This window comes from Halyomorpha halys, unplaced genomic scaffold (assembly GCF_000696795.3).
Source record: "Halyomorpha halys isolate HHAL.00 unplaced genomic scaffold, Hhal_1.1 Scaffold1631.1, whole genome shotgun sequence".
Taxonomy (NCBI): domain Eukaryota; kingdom Metazoa; phylum Arthropoda; class Insecta; order Hemiptera; family Pentatomidae; genus Halyomorpha; species Halyomorpha halys.
Window position 1 is genome coordinate 84,256 of NW_027106642.1, and position 17,277 is coordinate 101,532.

Consider the following 17,277-nt stretch of genomic DNA (forward strand, 5'->3'; position numbering starts at 1 on the left):
CCCACCTCTTGTTTATTGATTTTCAGAGTTCCTACGATAGCACTAAGAGGCCTAAATTATATGACTGAAATGTTTCCAAAAACATGAGTGGCTGGTGAAGTGCATCATGTGAGTATAGTCAGATGTAATGGGCTTGCCTATCTATTGTTTAACTTGGTTTTAGAAAAGGTGGTTCATGATCCTGAGATCCAGACTAATGACACAATTAAATAGTTTTGTAATTAAATCAAAGGATTAATTGAAAAGTGTTTTAGAATTAACACCATATTTTTGATTTATTAATAATTAATGCATTATTATAAAAAAAAAACTATTTAAAAAAAATTATTAGTATAAGGAATTTAACCCAATTAAATTATGTTTCTCTGGTTTCCAATTTATTCATGGGATTAATAATGTAGATTGATGGTTTCATGGTTAAGACGCATGAAAAATCTTGATCTCAGTTCCTATGCAACAGGTTGCCAACCTGCAGGTGCCATACCCTTTATACCCATATAGCAATGCATGAAAGCATTAATACAAATAAGCTAAGACATCAAGACCTGTACAGTTGTTTTTACTGTAACAAAACTTTTTAAAAACAATTTTCTACCTGAAAACCTTTTATTTTTTATTTGGTTATATTAATTGAATAAAGTTTTAGAATTATCACACATTTTGAAATAATACTCTTGTTTTGACTTTTGAATATTTAAAAATTATTGTTACAAGAATATAAAATGGACAATGAATCAGCCTCTCCATGGCAACATAAGTGTATAAACAAACATCCTAACCTGGTTCAGCAACTACCAATAGTGTTAGATTATCTCAGCAACCTAAAAGTTACATTACTTTAAATCATTAAGAAACATAATGGATACATTCTATGAAGCTCTTAGTCTGTATCGTAGGAGAAAATTTGAAAAATCTGCATTACTGTGTACAGAACTTTTAGATAAAAATCCTTATGACCAGGTAATATATTTTTTAATATTATTGATTAGTGATCCATGTTCGTATACTTTAAATTTAAACAAATTTAGGCTGCTTGGACATTAAAAATGAAAGCTTTGACAGCGCAAGTTATGGTTGACGATATTGAAGCCGAGGAGGAAGGAATAGCTGATTCATTACTGGATACAGAAACTATTGCGCAAGCTGCAAGACCAGGGACATCTTTGCGTACAGCACCAGCTGCAACAGCTGCTGGCTTGAGGTAAACATCAACATCTGAATGTATAATTGTTTTTATAAATAATTCTAATTAAACTTGGTAGGCCCCGAGCGAGCACTGGAAGAGCTGTGAGCGGAATGGTGAGACCTGCTACACAATCAGGTCTAGGAACTTCTTTAGAAAATGCATTAAAAACTCCTCGCACAGCAAGATCAGCCAGGCCAGTCACAACTCACGCTGCTCGTACACTCAGGCTGGGAACAGCATCTATGATGACACAACCTGACGGTCCTTTCATACAAGTAGGCTGTAGAATCATTGATTGTAATTTTTATAAACAACTGGGCGGTATTTAAAATAAAATAGATATTTGTATCTTAAATTTTAAAAAGTTAAATAAAAATCACATTGTTAGTATATGTAATTTCTTTTGAAAATACAAAAAAAGTACTTGTGCATTTTTCACTTGAATTATACAAACTAAATTACAAAAGCACAACTACTTGAAATGTAAATATTTTGTTTTTTAAGTACAAAATAATTCTAATACTTTGTATTTGAAATACTTTTTTTCTTTTATACAAATCAAGTAATTAAAATACATCATGTTTTAAAAACATAAAATATTTGGTATTTTAAAGTGATATACTTTTTTCCCAGGCCTGTTTACCTATTTGTTATTTTCAAAATATGCTATGTAACAGCTTCAAAGTTAGAAAATTGTATCAATATTATTATTTTCAGGTAAGCAGGTTGAACATGTCAAAGTATGCAAGCTTGGAGGGCATTGCCAAACCTTTGTTTTTGTACATTTTTTATCATGAAAATGACGTAAGAAATGTAAGTATAAATTAATCTTACAGTTAAATTTTTATATTATATTACAATTCTAATTAAATTATTAGTGAACGATTCTAAACTAGTTGAAAAATCAGTCAGTGGTTCTACATAAAATTTATAAATCATAAGGACTGATAAAAACAGTATCACATAGTGGTAGATTACAGTTAGGGCATCCCCCTGAAATAACCTAACCAAATAGGTAATATAATTGATGTATTATTTCTATTTTGTTAGTTAATATTAGACTTTTGAAGTGGGATATACAATCTCTACTATGCATTAATGTGATTTTGTTGGTGCTAACCAATTAGGTATCAACTGTTGATTAGCTAATGACTTTGTAATTCTCAATAATACTTCAAAATAATTTTAGTTTCATTACTAATTAGAATTTTATTTAAGGCATTGGACTTAGCCGTAGAAGCAACTAAAGCAGCTCAATTTAAAGACTGGTGGTGGAAGGTTGCTCTAGGAAAGTGCTATGCTCTTCTGGGTTTAGTCCGAGATGCTGAACAACAGTTCAGATCTGCTCTGAAACAAGTACCAACTGTCGATGCATTCCTTCGTTTATGTTCTATTTACACCAAGCTAGACCAGCCCTTAAATGTACTAGAGGTTTGTAATGCCGCTTTGAAAGTTTTTCCGAATGAAGTCACTCTTCAGACAGAGATCGCAAGGTTTGGAATAGTAAAATATAAATAAATAATGGTAAATATTTTATATTTAAACAAATTGGTGATAAATTTTCAGCACAATATATGACTAATTTCAGAATATTAGAGGCTCTCAATAACATACCAACCTCAGTCAAATATTATCGTGAAGTATTGACAGAAGAAGCAATGAATGTCGAAGCTATTGCATGCATTGCGGTCAACTACTTTTATAGTGACCAACCAGAAGTTGCTTTGTGTTTCTACAGGTGCATAATCTGTAAACATATATTTTTGACAATACACTTACTTTCATGACAAGTCTGTTTAATTTCTAATTAAACCTACTTGTTTTAGGAGGCTGCTTCAGATGGGTCTGTATAATGCTGAGCTTTTTAATAATATTGGGCTATGTTGTTATTATGCACAGCACTATGACATGGTTGTAAACTGTTTTGAAAGAGCACTTAGTTTAGCGATTGATGAGACAGCAGCAGATGTATGGTACAATATTGCCCATGTAGCAATTGTAGGTAATTATTATTTTTCTAAAAAATTAATATAACTAAAGATGGGAATAAACACATAAAATGTGTACACCCTTTATAAAGGGCGTAGGAGACTTGATGGTGGCAATTCAGTGCTTGAGACTTTGTATATCAATTGATTCGAACCATGCAGCAGCTTACAATAACTTAGGAGTTTTATTGAATAAGAAAGGGCAAACTCGGGATGCTTACGGATATTTTATAGCATCACAAAATTTGGGTTCATATTTATTTGAACCATTTTACAACCATTCTCTTCTGTCTAAAAATGTAAGTAATACAAAACAAATTGTATAATTTAAGTATCATTCCTTAATCTAACAGAATAAGCTTTCTCATTTTAGGCTGGTGACCTACAGACTAGCTACAATACCGTTCAGAAGAGTTTGAAGGTTTACACAAATCACATGCCTTCAAAAGACATTCTGAATTCATTAGAAAAATATTTCAAAAATATATAAACTAAAACAGATTATTGTTTTAGCTAGAAAAGGGTAAGCAACTATTTTAATATTTCGTAAGCAAAATTTCTAGTTTTGGAAAACTGTTTTAAATGTAAACTTTAAAAGTAAAACAAAGAACTTTAACTATTACTCAAGTATTTTCATATGTGACATCAGTTTTTTTAGTTAGTAAGATTTGTTTGTGTAAATAATTAAATCCTATACTTAGTGTGCAGCTTTGTTACAAATCAATTATTAATGGCACTAAAGAAAATTATAACAATAATTGTTATTAAAGTTCACTAGGCATAATAAAAATTATTATTATAAAGATGTGTATAACAATATTTATATAGTTAATAAATTATTATTTTTTCTTATATTCTGGCAGATGAATACTATTTTTAGCCCTTCAGTTCAAATTTTATAATGGAAGTGATTATTGATTCATAATTTGCTAAATGAATAAAAGTCTAACTCAGATTGACTTGGTGAATTACATGATACTCTTTTGATTCTACTTTGGAGAAAAGTCAAGTATAACAGTTAAAATAATAATAATAATAAAGATCTGATATTGTTTTCCAGTGACGCCTATAAAGTTTAATGAAATTATATCCTACTAGATATAATATAATGGCTACCTGGGTATAGAAGTTCCTCAATCTACATAGCCAAAATTGATATGAGAAATTATGTATAGCTATCAAACTACCTCTTTGGATTTACTGCAATCATGAAATGAACTTATTAATGCTGAAGGCCTTGTCACTTTTAAAAAAAAATCCTTTGATCATAATACATAACAATTAAAATGTTTTAAATTGCTCTAATATGAAAGATAAAGCGATCTCTTAGAAAACTGGATAGCTGTAATGGTTTTTGACACAATTCACAAAAGAGAGATCTCTTAAAAAGAGGTGTAGTTTACTTACTGGACTAGAAACCATGGTAGTTGATCCATGCAAAGTAATAGTTGTCAGCTAGTAATCAGTTACAACCACATTTAATAAAATAAACTATGTTGTAACATTCATTATCAATGGATTTCAAATCTGATTACTATTTCTGAATTAAAATAATCAGTATTCAATTCAACATACCAATGTTACTAAGAGTACATAAGACTGTTTATTATTGCACTGCACGTGAGTTCTCTACAAAAGTCTATGTTCAATAAAAATTTTGATAAACTTTTTTTTTACTATACCAAAATTTATTATGTAACCTTCCTCAGAACAGATAGATAAAATGTCTGTATTCTTCCATATTTGTTCATATATCTGGCAACACAACTCTACAATACTCTCAATACTATCCTAGTCAACCAGTATTTATAAATCTTCAGATAGAACCGTGCCATATAATCATTTCTTCCTAAACCACCTTTCAACTTTCAATATTGGTAGTGCAACCTCAGTAAGGACTTATAAATACTTTCTTTTAAATCGCCTCTTTTTTCAAATAAATAGTAATAATTGTATCAGTAAATTAACACTTAATTCAGAACATGAATTAGATTACTAGGAAAAATGCATTTGTGAAATTAATACCGGGACTATTAATAACAATTGTTTAAATATTTGCAATTTTTATTTGGAATGTGAGTAGAGAATTCATACTTAATTTAAAAATAAATCTATACACATTAAAAATCTAAATTTTCAAAAAATATAAATTATAAAGTTATTAAAAAAAAAATTCCTAACTGATAAAGCACAATTGATTCTCTTATCAACATTTTAAAAAAAATATTTCCCCCACTGGTTCTAATTTTCTCTTCTTTCAAAATACTAATACCATATTTAATAGAAAACAACCAGAAATACATTACTATTGAACCTTACATTTGTGAATCATCCAGGCCGAAGAAAATCACCCAGTGGTGAAATTACCAGAATGTTTCATCTATAATATTTGTTCCAAAACCCCTTGCCGAATAAGTGTTTCACACTGTGATCTAGGCATGTAATGCTGGCTATTTTTATTTAACATAATAACTTCTCCATTTTCTAATTCAATTTTACCATAGTTTGTGAGGCACCTAACCTGAAAAACAATGTAATTATAAAAATTTATGGAGCATAAATGAAAAAAAAAGTGAGAGTGCAATAAACAATTTATAAAATATCTATTAATTAATACAAATATTCATAGTCAACCATGTTCAAGGTTAAACTAAAGTTTTATATGACCTACTATCCAGAAAATTTATGACTCTATGTACAACTATTTGAGTAACAAGCTAAATCCAGGACATAAATATCTTTAGTTCAATTGAACAGCACAAATGAACATTAATAATTTTAAACAGTAAAAAGTAATAATCTAGGACAAAAATGATTAAAAATACCTCAATAAATAGTTCTTTAGGTGGTTTAGAATCCTGAAGCAAGTTTAAGCCATTCTTTCCTCCAATAGACTTCATGTACGATGTCAAACACTTATTATATTTGTTGAACCATGTGACCTAAATAAACAAATATATATATCATATAAAAAAGTTTACAAGTATTACCTTATAATATCTTATTACAAATTAAAATATTGGGATAAAGTCTTGAAATTAATTTTTTTTTATGTTTACACTATATAGAAAAATAAATACAATCTGAATCTGAAAATTTTTATTAATATTTAATTTTATACAGTATCCGTGAGTCAACCTTGTGGGTTTGGGAGCCCTCTGGGGTCCACCCAACCTCATAAAGTGAGTACACTTAACTGAGGAAAATCTGGTGGTCGAGTGTGATTCTGACCAAATCACCTCCTAGCACAATTATTTATCTAGTAACAGTACTTCCTTACAAAGTACTGAACCCCTGATCCTTCATGGGCTTTAGCAGTACAGGTTAATTTTCATTATATATATCAGAAATTAAATGTCAAATACATGACAGTACATCAGAAAACTGCAGATTTACACATAAGCCGAAGAACAAACCTAAATTTTTTATACATAATGTCATAATTTGAACATGAATTGGAAAAATATGTTTAATCATCAGTGCGACAAGTGAATCTGGGAGAGCCATAATAACATTTATTTATCACACATCAACAAATTTATTTTTTATTTTTAAGATGTATAATCAAATCCCATAAAAATAAATGCATTATATTGTTGTATGTTGTCAGACCCAAATGTTGTGTTGAGGGTTTCATAAATAAAAGAGTACAAATAAAAATAAGGAAAAAAATATACCATTTTAACATAATTTCTAGGACATGTAAAAGCTTCAACAAATAGCCTTCAATTTTTTGTTGTTTTTAAATTTTAGTTTAAAATACTCAGAAAGCAAACAGCATATCTAGGACACTAAATTGTAAATATTTGGCAGCTTTACTTTGATTGTGATTCAGCTAAAAAAACATTATTATTGTATTTATACCAATGATAGTATCATAGACTGAGGTTACTTTCTATAACGGAATCTCTCTGCAGACTGTCTTTAATTGCAATAAAGTAACCCAGGCTTCAATACTATGTTTGAATTAAACCCACAATAAAATTACAAACATTTTCCTTGAGCAGTGCCGCTATCAAAGCAAAGTAGCAATGTTATAAATGAGACAACAAATATTTAATAAATTTACCTCTCCTTCACTAAGGTGGGTTTTCAAGTCAGGAGGTAACACACTGCCGAATTCCCACCTCATTTGCCTTAATTTTTGTAAACGATTCCATCTATATAAAACATAGCATTAACAGAATGATCTGAATCAGGGACAAAAATGTAGGAGTCATATACTAACTGATAGGCTAAAAGACATCTCTTATTTCTCTCAAGAGCTGCTTGTCTCGCTCTCACTCCAGTTATGAAATTGTTTCGAACTGGATCAAATGGTGAGTTCCTAAAAGTAATTATAGAAGAAAAATGGTCAAATAATGAAACACAAGTGCATTCAAATTATTAAAAATTTTATCAAATTTACATAGCTTCTTCAACGAACTGGTTTAAAATCCTCATTTCCTCAACTATTAATCTAACTGTATCATCCTAAAACAAAAAATTTGTTTAATTTATACATTAAATCTAACCATTGTTATTAACTATTGACACTTGTTAACTAACATCAAATGGTGGAATTGTGTCCTGAGATCGTTCTAATTCCTTTATGAGAGACAATGCCTTGTCTCCCCACATTGTAGGTTAAGTGTTAACTTTAAACAGTCAAGATATTATTTAAAAAATAAGGTATAATCCTAGAAATGGACAATAACAGAGATAACCTTATCAATTTCAAATGTCCAGAATGGCGGGAAAATTGTAATCTTCTAAGCTCTTAGAGGTAGAAGTAAAATTAACAGAATAAGTAGTTATGAAAAGTGAAGACAAATGGTGGGCCTTAATGGCTAAGTAAGAATAGGGGCCAACCATCACCTGCTTCCTGTTTCTATTTGCTCTACAGTTGTAGGGTAAACTCCTGCACGAATTTTTCAAGAACGTATTGAGGAATTTTCATTGTTGATGAACCAAATTACTGAAAAAAGTATTTTCGAAATCTTATATGTCATTCATATTCGTAATAAAATTAAATTTTTTTCCTGACCTCAAACTATTAATTTAAAAACATATGCCATCAGTTCAGTGCCATAATATTCCTTCCGATAATCTTCGCTGGGATCCCTCTTTCTTTGAGAGTACGATTTTGTATCTTGAGATGATTAATGACCAAAGGTCAGATTAGTTGTGATGTTCCGTCACTTTTGATCTTGTAATTCGATACAATTTCCCATACAACAGGTTGAATTCAGTTCTTCAACCCTAGGGGCCCCTAGGTAGCTCAAGTGATAGAGACGCAGGACTTTGCAACCTGAGAACTGCAATGGGGCCAGTTCAAATCCGGCCTAGGAGATCGACTTTTTTCATTTCAGTGGTCCCACGAAACGAAAACTTGACCCTCTACACTAGTTAGAATAGGTTGGTCCCATTTGGTCAGAAATTATCAGGAAGGGGGTATAAAACAAACAAAAAAACTTCTTCGACCCTAAACCGAGACGGTCCCATCAGTAATTGTAACTTCATGAACATACGTTTTCAAGCAATGCTATATCAGATGGAGCGTAAGTTATAAACAGAGCATAGGTATTATGAGTCTTAATACCTAAACTCCCAATGTAACAAGCCAGAATGTATACATAGAGGATTATACAGGAGAATAAATCAGTATCTTAGTTGAGCTTGCGTGTCTCATTTCGTGCCCCTATTTTCCTTTTTTTTAAATCTACAGTTCTGACTCATCATAAGTGGTGCCGAAACCCGGGATCTCTCAGATTGTGTAAGACAGACGTAAGACCCGAACTGTATTTTTTCCCGGTCTTTCTTGAAGCGCTTATTCAAGTCCTTAGTGCCAGAAAATCCTCCGGCAGCGACAATGGTTGAATCACTAGAGCAGGGGCTTCCGCCACTACCGACAACGACCTTGGCGTCAGCACATGCGACCACCCTGGAATGGATTAAGGTTCGCACCGGGACAGCACAGGAATTGAGGAAGGCTGTCTCAGATCTAGAGAAATTCACCGGGGAGGTAGGTGAGCTAAATCATTTTATAAAAGGTGGAGATCACCTGATAGCAAGAATAGCGGCAAAAGAAGGAGAAAACCTGTTGAGCGGGGCAGACGCTAGTTCGTTAAGAGCAGCAGTGATTTGTCGAATAAAGCGAAACATCCTGAATCATATCCAGACCGATCAGGAAACACCATGAAACCTGATGAAGAAGAGATTGAAAAAAAGGCGTTTGGCGGGGGCAGATGGACACTCGAAGAGGACATTTTTCGGATGTTCCGCGAAGAGAAGAAGCCAAGGCAAAGCAACGGGCAGTTCGCTGGAGTCCTCCTGGCCCGTTTCAATCAAATTACGGATAAGATGAGAGAGACAAGGAGCATAGCGGAGGTGCAAAGGGATAATAGGGATTCCTGTCCACCATTCTAAAAGTGCAGTTAGTCAGGGAGACAGGGAAACGAGAGGGCTTGCCCAGAGATCGCACTTTCATGGACTGTGGGCAAGAAATGATGGACGCCAGCGCAAGAGAAGAGGAAGCTAGGATGGGAGTCGAGGAGGCCGGCTGGACAAGGGTCTCGTACAGTCGACCAAAAGCTGCACCAAACTCGTGGAGATGAAGAGAGTTTCGAGATAGCGGAAGGGAAAGGAGCGGGACCGTAAAAAGGCGACCGAACCAAGCCAGCAAGCCGAAGAGTAGCTTGAGGAGAGAGCTTATTAACACCATTGATTGACAGGTGTGAATAAATTTTCGGTGTGCAGTTCTTAAATAAATTTAACCATTTTTGACCCTTTTGAGTCCAAATAAAAGTATTTTTTGGCATAATCGTCTTTCTAATTTTTTTTCTAGGATTATCTCTTGAATTGTTAGACCGTTTTTGTTGCTTCTGTTTTTTTTTCTTGTTTTTTTTCTAGACTTCTTTCAACATAAAGCAAACCAAATAAATATAAGATTTGACAGAGTTAACATGGGTAAAGAAAATAAATTGTACGTCGGGGAAGAATAATTTTCCTGACTCCTGGTAAGTGGTATAATCCGTCCGATCTAGAATCGCTTATCTATTATATATTATATTATTTATATGATATAAAGTAATCGGTTTTCTAAATCAGATCAGAACTTTGTTCAAAACCTTTAAATTTTTTTTTTTTTTTTTGTTTACCATGTAACAATATTCTCCGGTGGTAATTTATTCTATAAGCATTTAAAGTAATCTATATGATTTCAATTAAATGTCTAACTTTTTTATGTTAAGATTAAACTTCATCGGTATTAATTATTTATACCTCTTTCGTCAGTAGCAACCTATTTGGAAGGTTATGGCGCTTAACAATTACTAATGTGTTTTTGTAAGGTTGTTGCGGTGAATTTATGCTTGATATAAGTGAGATATTAAAACATAACTAATTAGATTTTTATTTTAAACTGAAAACATTAACGTTAAGTAATATTTTCACAATGTCTTCCGAATCCGCGACAGTTTTAATGGATATGGGTTTCTCAAAAGACCAAGTGTAAGTTGATAGTAATCTATACTGTTGATTTATTAATTTCATATTGTTTGATTTATTCTTTATACAGTTATAAATTTCTTAAATGATAAAATTTAACTTTATTTCATGTTTGTTTAGGGAAAGAGCTCTTCAAGTGACTGGAAATCAAGGAGTTGAACCAGCTATGGAATGGTAATTATTATTTTTAGTATATGACTTATGAAGATATGTCGGAATTTACTTGTTCCCCTCTAAAAATAGAGTAAGATAAATTAATCAAGTATATAAGATAATTACAATTAATTATATTTACTATTATTTTCTAAAAAATGCAAAAACATACTAAAAGAACTGCTTTGGTCTTTCAGAATTAATAACAATACTATTACATGAACTTTTTTCGATAATTAGGTTGGCATTTTTTGTAGAAGTTAAAACAGACATTGGCTTGTCGAATCTTTATTTGTTTATCTGAAAGTATACAAAGAACTTATGGTAACTTCATGATGGGGTTGTATAAAGCAATTAATATGTTTTAAGATTTTATTTTCTCAAATTTGAGAACTATTAATTTTATAAAGTTGTTTATAAAATGCTATATTTCTGAGAATAAAATTATTATTATTTGTGATGTTGGTCACATAATCAAATGGAACATGGAACTAATAAAAGGCAAACTGCCAATTAAAAAAGAATGGTGATTTCTTTTTGTTTTTTTATTTATTACATCAATATAATCAGGATTGGCATCATAATCTCAACTGTCTGTGTAGTGTGATGCTTAAGACAGCATTTACCACTTACTAGTTATAATATTTCACCTGATTATGCAATATGCAAAAAAAAAAAATAAAGATTTGTATGAACCTTGCAAGGATAACATTTTTAAATGTATTATGCTGATTTAAGTCCACTCCAATGTTTGTGCATAATAATTTATTTTCACTTATTATTCATTGTTTCTGGCTGTTAATATGTATAAATTACAATGAAATGAAAAAAATGAAATACCCATAAGCAAAGTCACGCATAACATGTAATATCTTGTTAGTCTTTTCTTTTTATCTTGATTCATTATGAAACTCTATATTTGGAGTTAGCATTGTCTTACTATCAGTCCTTCTTAATTAATTTCCAATTCAGTTTTTATTTATACACTCTCAGTGTCTTATTTTTTGTTAGGTTTGTATTATAGTTGTTGTATTTTAAGCAACCGTTTGGAAGCCTGAGATATTGCTTAAAGCATTGTAAAAACCTAACATATGGAAAGCATGCTTTATTAACCTTAATGATCTCGATGAACTTAATCTGCCGTTTTTACTAACTTTGATAAATGAAATACTGAGTTATAGTAAACTAAGGTTCTGAATATGTTAATATTTTTTAGGCTTTTGGCACATAGTGATGATTTGAATCAGTCTTCAGGGGCTGCAGTAAATAGTGCTCCTACTACTTCGTCATCTGAAGATACAAGTAAATCTAATGAAACTGGTGACTCTCCCCCTTCTGAAGTTGAAGCCAAATCCTTTAAATGTAATGAGTAAGTGAGTAAACCCAATATTTTGAGGGTGTTATTTTGCTTTATATTTTATATGAATGATGGGTATAAAAGGTATTTAGGGAGGATAAATTATAAAATATCAACACATCATTGTAGGTACATACATCATTTTGTAAAATATATTTTTTTTTTCCTGACAGAAAACTTTTTCAAGGTGTCTCTAGAAAAACGCATTAACTTTTATTTTATTTTTTAAATAGTTTAAATTTTTTTTTTTGAATTACACGGTAGCTTATGGTGATGACGAATTAGTTAATTCATTTTAAGAGGAAAATGTTAAGCTGTTGAAAGATGCCTTTGAATAAGCAGGAGTGTTAGGGAAAATAAAATAGGCTTTGTAATGTTTGGTCCATTTATGGATATTTACAAAATTATTGTAAATATGTTAATAAAGTGTTTTTTTAATATCATTGTTTGAAAAATAGCTTTGTTGATTCAAAGTTTAGCTCTATCAACATATTATAAGTTATTTTATTAAGTTAAAAATTGATAGTAGTGAATAATGTGTAATCATTAGTATTTGACACATGTCTGACTTGATAATATATATTATTGTTTCGAGAAATTTTGAAAAAAAATCAAGAAATTTCTTTAAGCTACTTTATCCTATATTGATATTCACACTCTATTAATTTGTATGATCTCTATTTTTAAAATTTTTGGATTTTTTTATCATTTCTTACTGATAAAAAATTAAAATAAAAGGTTGTATTTATATTAAAATTGATTTTTAATTTTAGTTGTATTTATATTAAAATTGATTGGTAATTTTTTTTTTTTTTTTTTAATTTTAGTTGTAACAAATTGTTCAAAGATCAAGGAGAAGTTGAATTCCATGCTGCGAAATCAGGTCACACAAATTTCGCTGAATCCACTGAAGAAAAAAAAGCTCTGACTGAAGAAGAAAAACTTGCTCAAAAGAGACTGCTAGAACAAAAACTTCTAGAAAAACGGAGAGAAAGGGAAAAACGTGAAGAAAATGAGGCCTTAGAAAGAGAGAAAAATCGAATACGCGCTGGAAAGGAAATGGTTGAAATTAAAAAAAAGTAAGAAGATTCTCAATTAAATATTTGATTGTACTGACAGGCTTCATTCTATAAGTTCATTGTTACTTAATGAAATTATTGTATTTGAAATATTTTGTTTACTGTCTCTTATGCATGCAATGAACTATTTTCCTAGTGAAATATTACCTTTTCCATGCAAAATGGAAACCCATCTTGTTTAATTTAAACAAAGTATCTAATGGAAGAAATTAATATGGAAATATCAGAGTTGGGCAAAAATTAGCTATAGTCAAAACTTATAACTAAAATCACCATGGATACAATATTTATTTATCAATGGATCATTCATGAATAAGCGTCGTATCCATGGCAATTTTAGCTATTAGTTTCAACTATAGCTAATTTTTGCCCATCTCTGGCAAATATGCACAAAATTTCAGTCGTATATTCTTATTTAGTATCCAGAATAAACTAATAATTGATCATATACCTTGGTAATTGATCGCGTTTATCTTAAATCTGTGGCAAATGACTAAATGAGTAAAATAAACATAACATTAAAAATTTTAGCATAGAAATACAGTAAAACTATTCTAGGGATCTAGAGTTATGAAAATTGTCCATTAATAAAATAAAATTCAATTGTATTTAATATTTAATTTGAATATATATATTTTTTTCAAAGGAGTCCCCTCTGATTTACTAAGTAGCTGTTGGAATAAAGGAGTGGAGTTTTTTTCAGACTGAAATAAATCTTGCAAGATTGGTTGATTGATTGTGTATAATTAATAATAGGAGGACCATCTTGCGGGTGCGGTCAAAGTAACTCAAATATAAAATAAACTATTAATTTATTATGAGCCAACATTTTGCTCCACTTTGCAGAGCTTCATTAGAGCTAAAACAGATACAAAAAACTAAAATTAAGTAACAAAGTAAGGGAATGAGATAACATGAAATAATTCATTCTTTTGCTTTCCTTTGTTCTGTAACGTGGGCGTCCTTTTTTCCTAACCTTTATTTTATGCTTATTTTCTGTCCTTTAGTGTGTACTGTACTTTTTATATTTCTCTTTTATCTACTTTTTATTTATTATTATTTCCCTTTTCATTATATGTCTAATACTTCTTTGTATTTCTTGTTTGTTTATACTTTTCAATATACAGATTATTTTATTTTATTCAGTTTAATTTTTTCTCTTTTTTTTTTATTATTTTCATATAATTTTTAATCATAATATAGTTTATTTATTAGTAGTAAATAAACGCTAGCGGTAGCAGCGTGGAAACACGCCAGTCTACCAACCCAAAGGTTGTCAGATCGAGTCCCAGTCTTACCCCGGCTTTTTTCAAGCATAAAATAATACAAAACCTCTCCCCTCCCCCTCATTTGTGGGCCTGTTAGCCATTGAGTGGCACTCACAAAAAATAGGCGTAGGTGTGACTAACCCACCCTATGAAAAAACGATGTCAAGAAACGCACGATGTATTTCCTAAAACAGTGCGAGAACTTAGACCTTCATGGTCTGTCGTCCATATAATATTAATAATAATAATAGTTTATTTTAATTTTATGTTATCTTATTCTCTTACTGTGTTACTTAATTTTAGTTGATTATAAAAGTTTAGTATGAAGCCTGCAATGTGGGATGAAATGTTGGCTCATAATAAATATTTTATTTTCTATTTGAGTTACTTTGACCACACCCAGACCATCTTCCTTCCATTAGATCAATCTTTTGTGTGGTTGACCATTAAACAGCTCTATATGCCCTCGAATACATATGGACCCTTATCATAACAATTTTTTTTTTTTTTATTACCCTAATTGATATTAACTTGGATTCATTTTATTTTAGGCTACAAGATGAAGAGTTGAGAAAAGCTATCGAACAAAGAAAAAAAGAAAAGGAAGAGGATATGAAAGCTCGCCAGAGGATAAAGGATCAAATAGAAGCTGATAGACAAGCTCGAAGAGAAAAAATGTTACAGCAGCAAGGTGTAGAAACACCGCCTCCACCTCCAGTCGTCATACCTGAAGTTGCTAAGCCAGCTGCTAAGAAAGATTACACTGAAACAAGGATTCAGGTAATATTAATAGTCCTTAAAATGCTAATGCAAACAAAAAATACTTTTTTACGGCATGGATTTGGGAGCGATATTTATGTACATTACTAGCAGACCCGGTAATGCTTTGCTATTGGTAGATTAAGTGGCATAAATATAAGGGCTGTTTATGGCCGAGTGAGTTAGTGCGTCTACCTTGGTTGCCTCATAACCGCAGCAACCCTAGTTTTAATCCATTCTGGGGGGTTGACTTTTATTTTGTTACAGTCTCATGAAATGAAAACTTAACCCTTTACCAGGGTTAAATAGGTTGATTGATTACCTGGAGATAAACCCAGTTGGATTTACCCAAGTGTTTAATCAACTAAACTGTCAACTTGTAAGATTTTCCTGTTCCGATTTTCATTTATTTTATTTAGTTTGATTCTATTCAATTGAAATTCATGATTCTGGTTCCTATTGTAAAATAAAATTGTTTGTACATTTTAATAAATAAATAAATAACAAATGTTTGTGTTTCCAACTTAAATGAAATAAAGGAGTGTGATACAGGAGTGAAGAGAACTACCCATTGGTAGCACTCTAATGATGTTTTTACATTCTTACATACATCTTTTGAGGTGCCTTGGAGGATCATCTGGAATGGCAGAGGAAGCAAGGTTAGAAACTAGTGGGTTTGGGTGGTTAAGGAGTTTATAATGGAAGGAATTGTATCTGGTTCGGGCTAGATCGGTTACATAGGGAGCATTAATGTCTTCATGTATGATTTTATTTGTGACAAAGTAAGTAGCATTGAGGATTTTACGAAGGATTGGATACGAGAGGAATTCAAAGGTTTAATGGAGCCTCAAAACACGACTCCATATGTCCAGATAGGCCTTTTTATAGTCTTGTTGATCAATCTTTTGTAATGCATTGGAAGTTTAGACTGTTTGTCAAGTAAGTGCTGTAACAAAGTTGACGTGCAGTTTCCTGTATTTAAAGTCTTGTATGAGGATTCCAGGTTAGTCGTTTGTCGAGATGTAGCGAATCTGTTCTACTGGGGTAAGAGAAACATTATTAAAGGATAGTGTGGTGCAGCCAGTAGGTTTACAATGAAGGTTAAAGGTGATTCAAAATAAATATTAAAAAATTAAAACTTGTTTTCTCACAATATGTTTGTAAAATAGCTTTTTATTTCAAAAACTAGAGTCAATTCAGCAAATCTAACATACTTTTCGTATTTAGAAAACTTGATTATCCAAAGTCAACTCTGAAACCCTGTGCCGCAAAATCACTGTTGCCCAGTATTGTCATATGGTATCGTATTTATTGTATTGTATTATGTAAAACTGTTTTACATAAGAGACAACTTTAAATTATATAAACTTTACAGTCCATTTCATTTTAGTACTTTTATTATTGTAAAACTAACACAAGATCTTTTCCAGATAAGGCTTTTGAATGGAGAATCTCTTACCCAGACGTTTGGTATTAAAGAACAGCTCTCCGCTGTTCGGTTGTATATCGAATTAAATAGGACTGATGGCGATGGTGGTTTTTCATTAATGACAACTTTTCCCCGGAAAGTTTTTGTGGAAGATGATTATGACAAACCTTTGGATGTATTAGGTATGTCTATTATTATTACTTTAACCATTTGTTGATTTCACAGTAAACTTTTTCACGGATAATCAATATTATAGTTGATGTAACTTGCCTTAAGCCATCTTAAGGTACAGAATAAATCAAATTATGAAGAAGATGGTCAGGAGTGCGGTCAAAAGAGAACAAAAATAGTTAACAACTATTTATTTCCTATTTACGTTTTGCCTCAGTTTGTTGAGCTTCATCAGGGTTTAAAAGATACAAAAACAACTCAAAATATTTTGACATAGGAAGATAATAAGATACAAAAAAAACAAACAAATTAAGGTAGGGTTAAAATTATGTAAAAATAAGTGAAAATAAAATAATATAAAAATGAAAGAAAAGAAGAAATAAAATAATATTAATATAA

At 31.1% G+C, this 17,277-nt stretch overlaps 3 protein-coding genes across 6 annotated transcripts in view; 2 read left to right on the top strand and 1 right to left on the bottom strand.

Annotated features, from left to right (window-relative positions):
• The first annotated feature begins 694 nt into the window (after window positions 1-694).
• On the top strand, window positions 695-4,686 carry BBS8 (tetratricopeptide repeat protein 8). 2 transcript variants are annotated; one of them, XM_014435611.3, is made up of 9 exons: window positions 697-960; window positions 1,029-1,201; window positions 1,263-1,461; window positions 1,904-1,999; window positions 2,405-2,679; window positions 2,775-2,924; window positions 3,013-3,184; window positions 3,267-3,473; window positions 3,548-4,686. In XM_014435611.3, exons 1-9 carry the CDS (start codon window positions 859-861, stop codon window positions 3,662-3,664), a joined length of 1,491 nt encoding a protein of 496 aa, XP_014291097.1. In that variant the 5' UTR covers window positions 697-858; the 3' UTR covers window positions 3,665-4,686. The 2 variants fall into 2 exon arrangements, with proteins under 2 accessions (XP_014291098.1, XP_014291097.1); XM_014435612.2 differs by lacking the exon at window positions 3,548-4,686 and having other exon boundaries at window positions 695-960; window positions 3,013-3,188; window positions 3,267-3,451.
• On the bottom strand, window positions 2,851-8,203 carry LOC106690256 (DNA replication complex GINS protein PSF1). 3 transcript variants are annotated; one of them, XR_001344566.2, is made up of 7 exons: window positions 7,723-7,997; window positions 7,583-7,647; window positions 7,403-7,501; window positions 7,244-7,334; window positions 6,000-6,116; window positions 5,494-5,695; window positions 2,851-2,933 (listed from the first exon to the last, which is right to left on the bottom strand). XR_001344566.2 is itself a non-coding variant. In XM_014435614.2 (6 exons), exons 2-6 carry the CDS (start codon window positions 7,615-7,617, stop codon window positions 5,555-5,557), a joined length of 483 nt encoding a protein of 160 aa, XP_014291100.1. In that variant the 5' UTR covers window positions 7,618-7,647; window positions 8,032-8,203; the 3' UTR covers window positions 5,252-5,554. The 3 variants fall into 3 exon arrangements, 2 of the variants coding, with proteins under 2 accessions (XP_014291100.1, XP_014291099.1); XM_014435614.2 differs by lacking the exons at window positions 2,851-2,933; window positions 7,723-7,997 and adding an exon at window positions 8,032-8,203 and having other exon boundaries at window positions 5,252-5,695; XM_014435613.3 differs by lacking the exon at window positions 2,851-2,933 and having other exon boundaries at window positions 5,253-5,695.
• Window positions 8,204-10,452: 2,249 nt separating this feature from the next.
• The window catches only part of LOC106690261 (UBX domain-containing protein 1), a 7,986-nt gene continuing 1,161 nt past the window's right edge, over window positions 10,453-17,277 (top strand). The window contains exons 1-6 of the mRNA XM_014435621.2: window positions 10,453-10,665; window positions 10,783-10,836; window positions 12,032-12,184; window positions 13,000-13,251; window positions 15,071-15,299; window positions 16,709-16,889. Coding sequence (XP_014291107.1) covers window positions 10,610-10,665; window positions 10,783-10,836; window positions 12,032-12,184; window positions 13,000-13,251; window positions 15,071-15,299; window positions 16,709-16,889 — 925 coding nt within the window. The 5' untranslated portion in view covers window positions 10,453-10,609. The remainder of the gene's footprint in view (window positions 10,666-10,782; window positions 10,837-12,031; window positions 12,185-12,999; window positions 13,252-15,070; window positions 15,300-16,708; window positions 16,890-17,277) is intronic.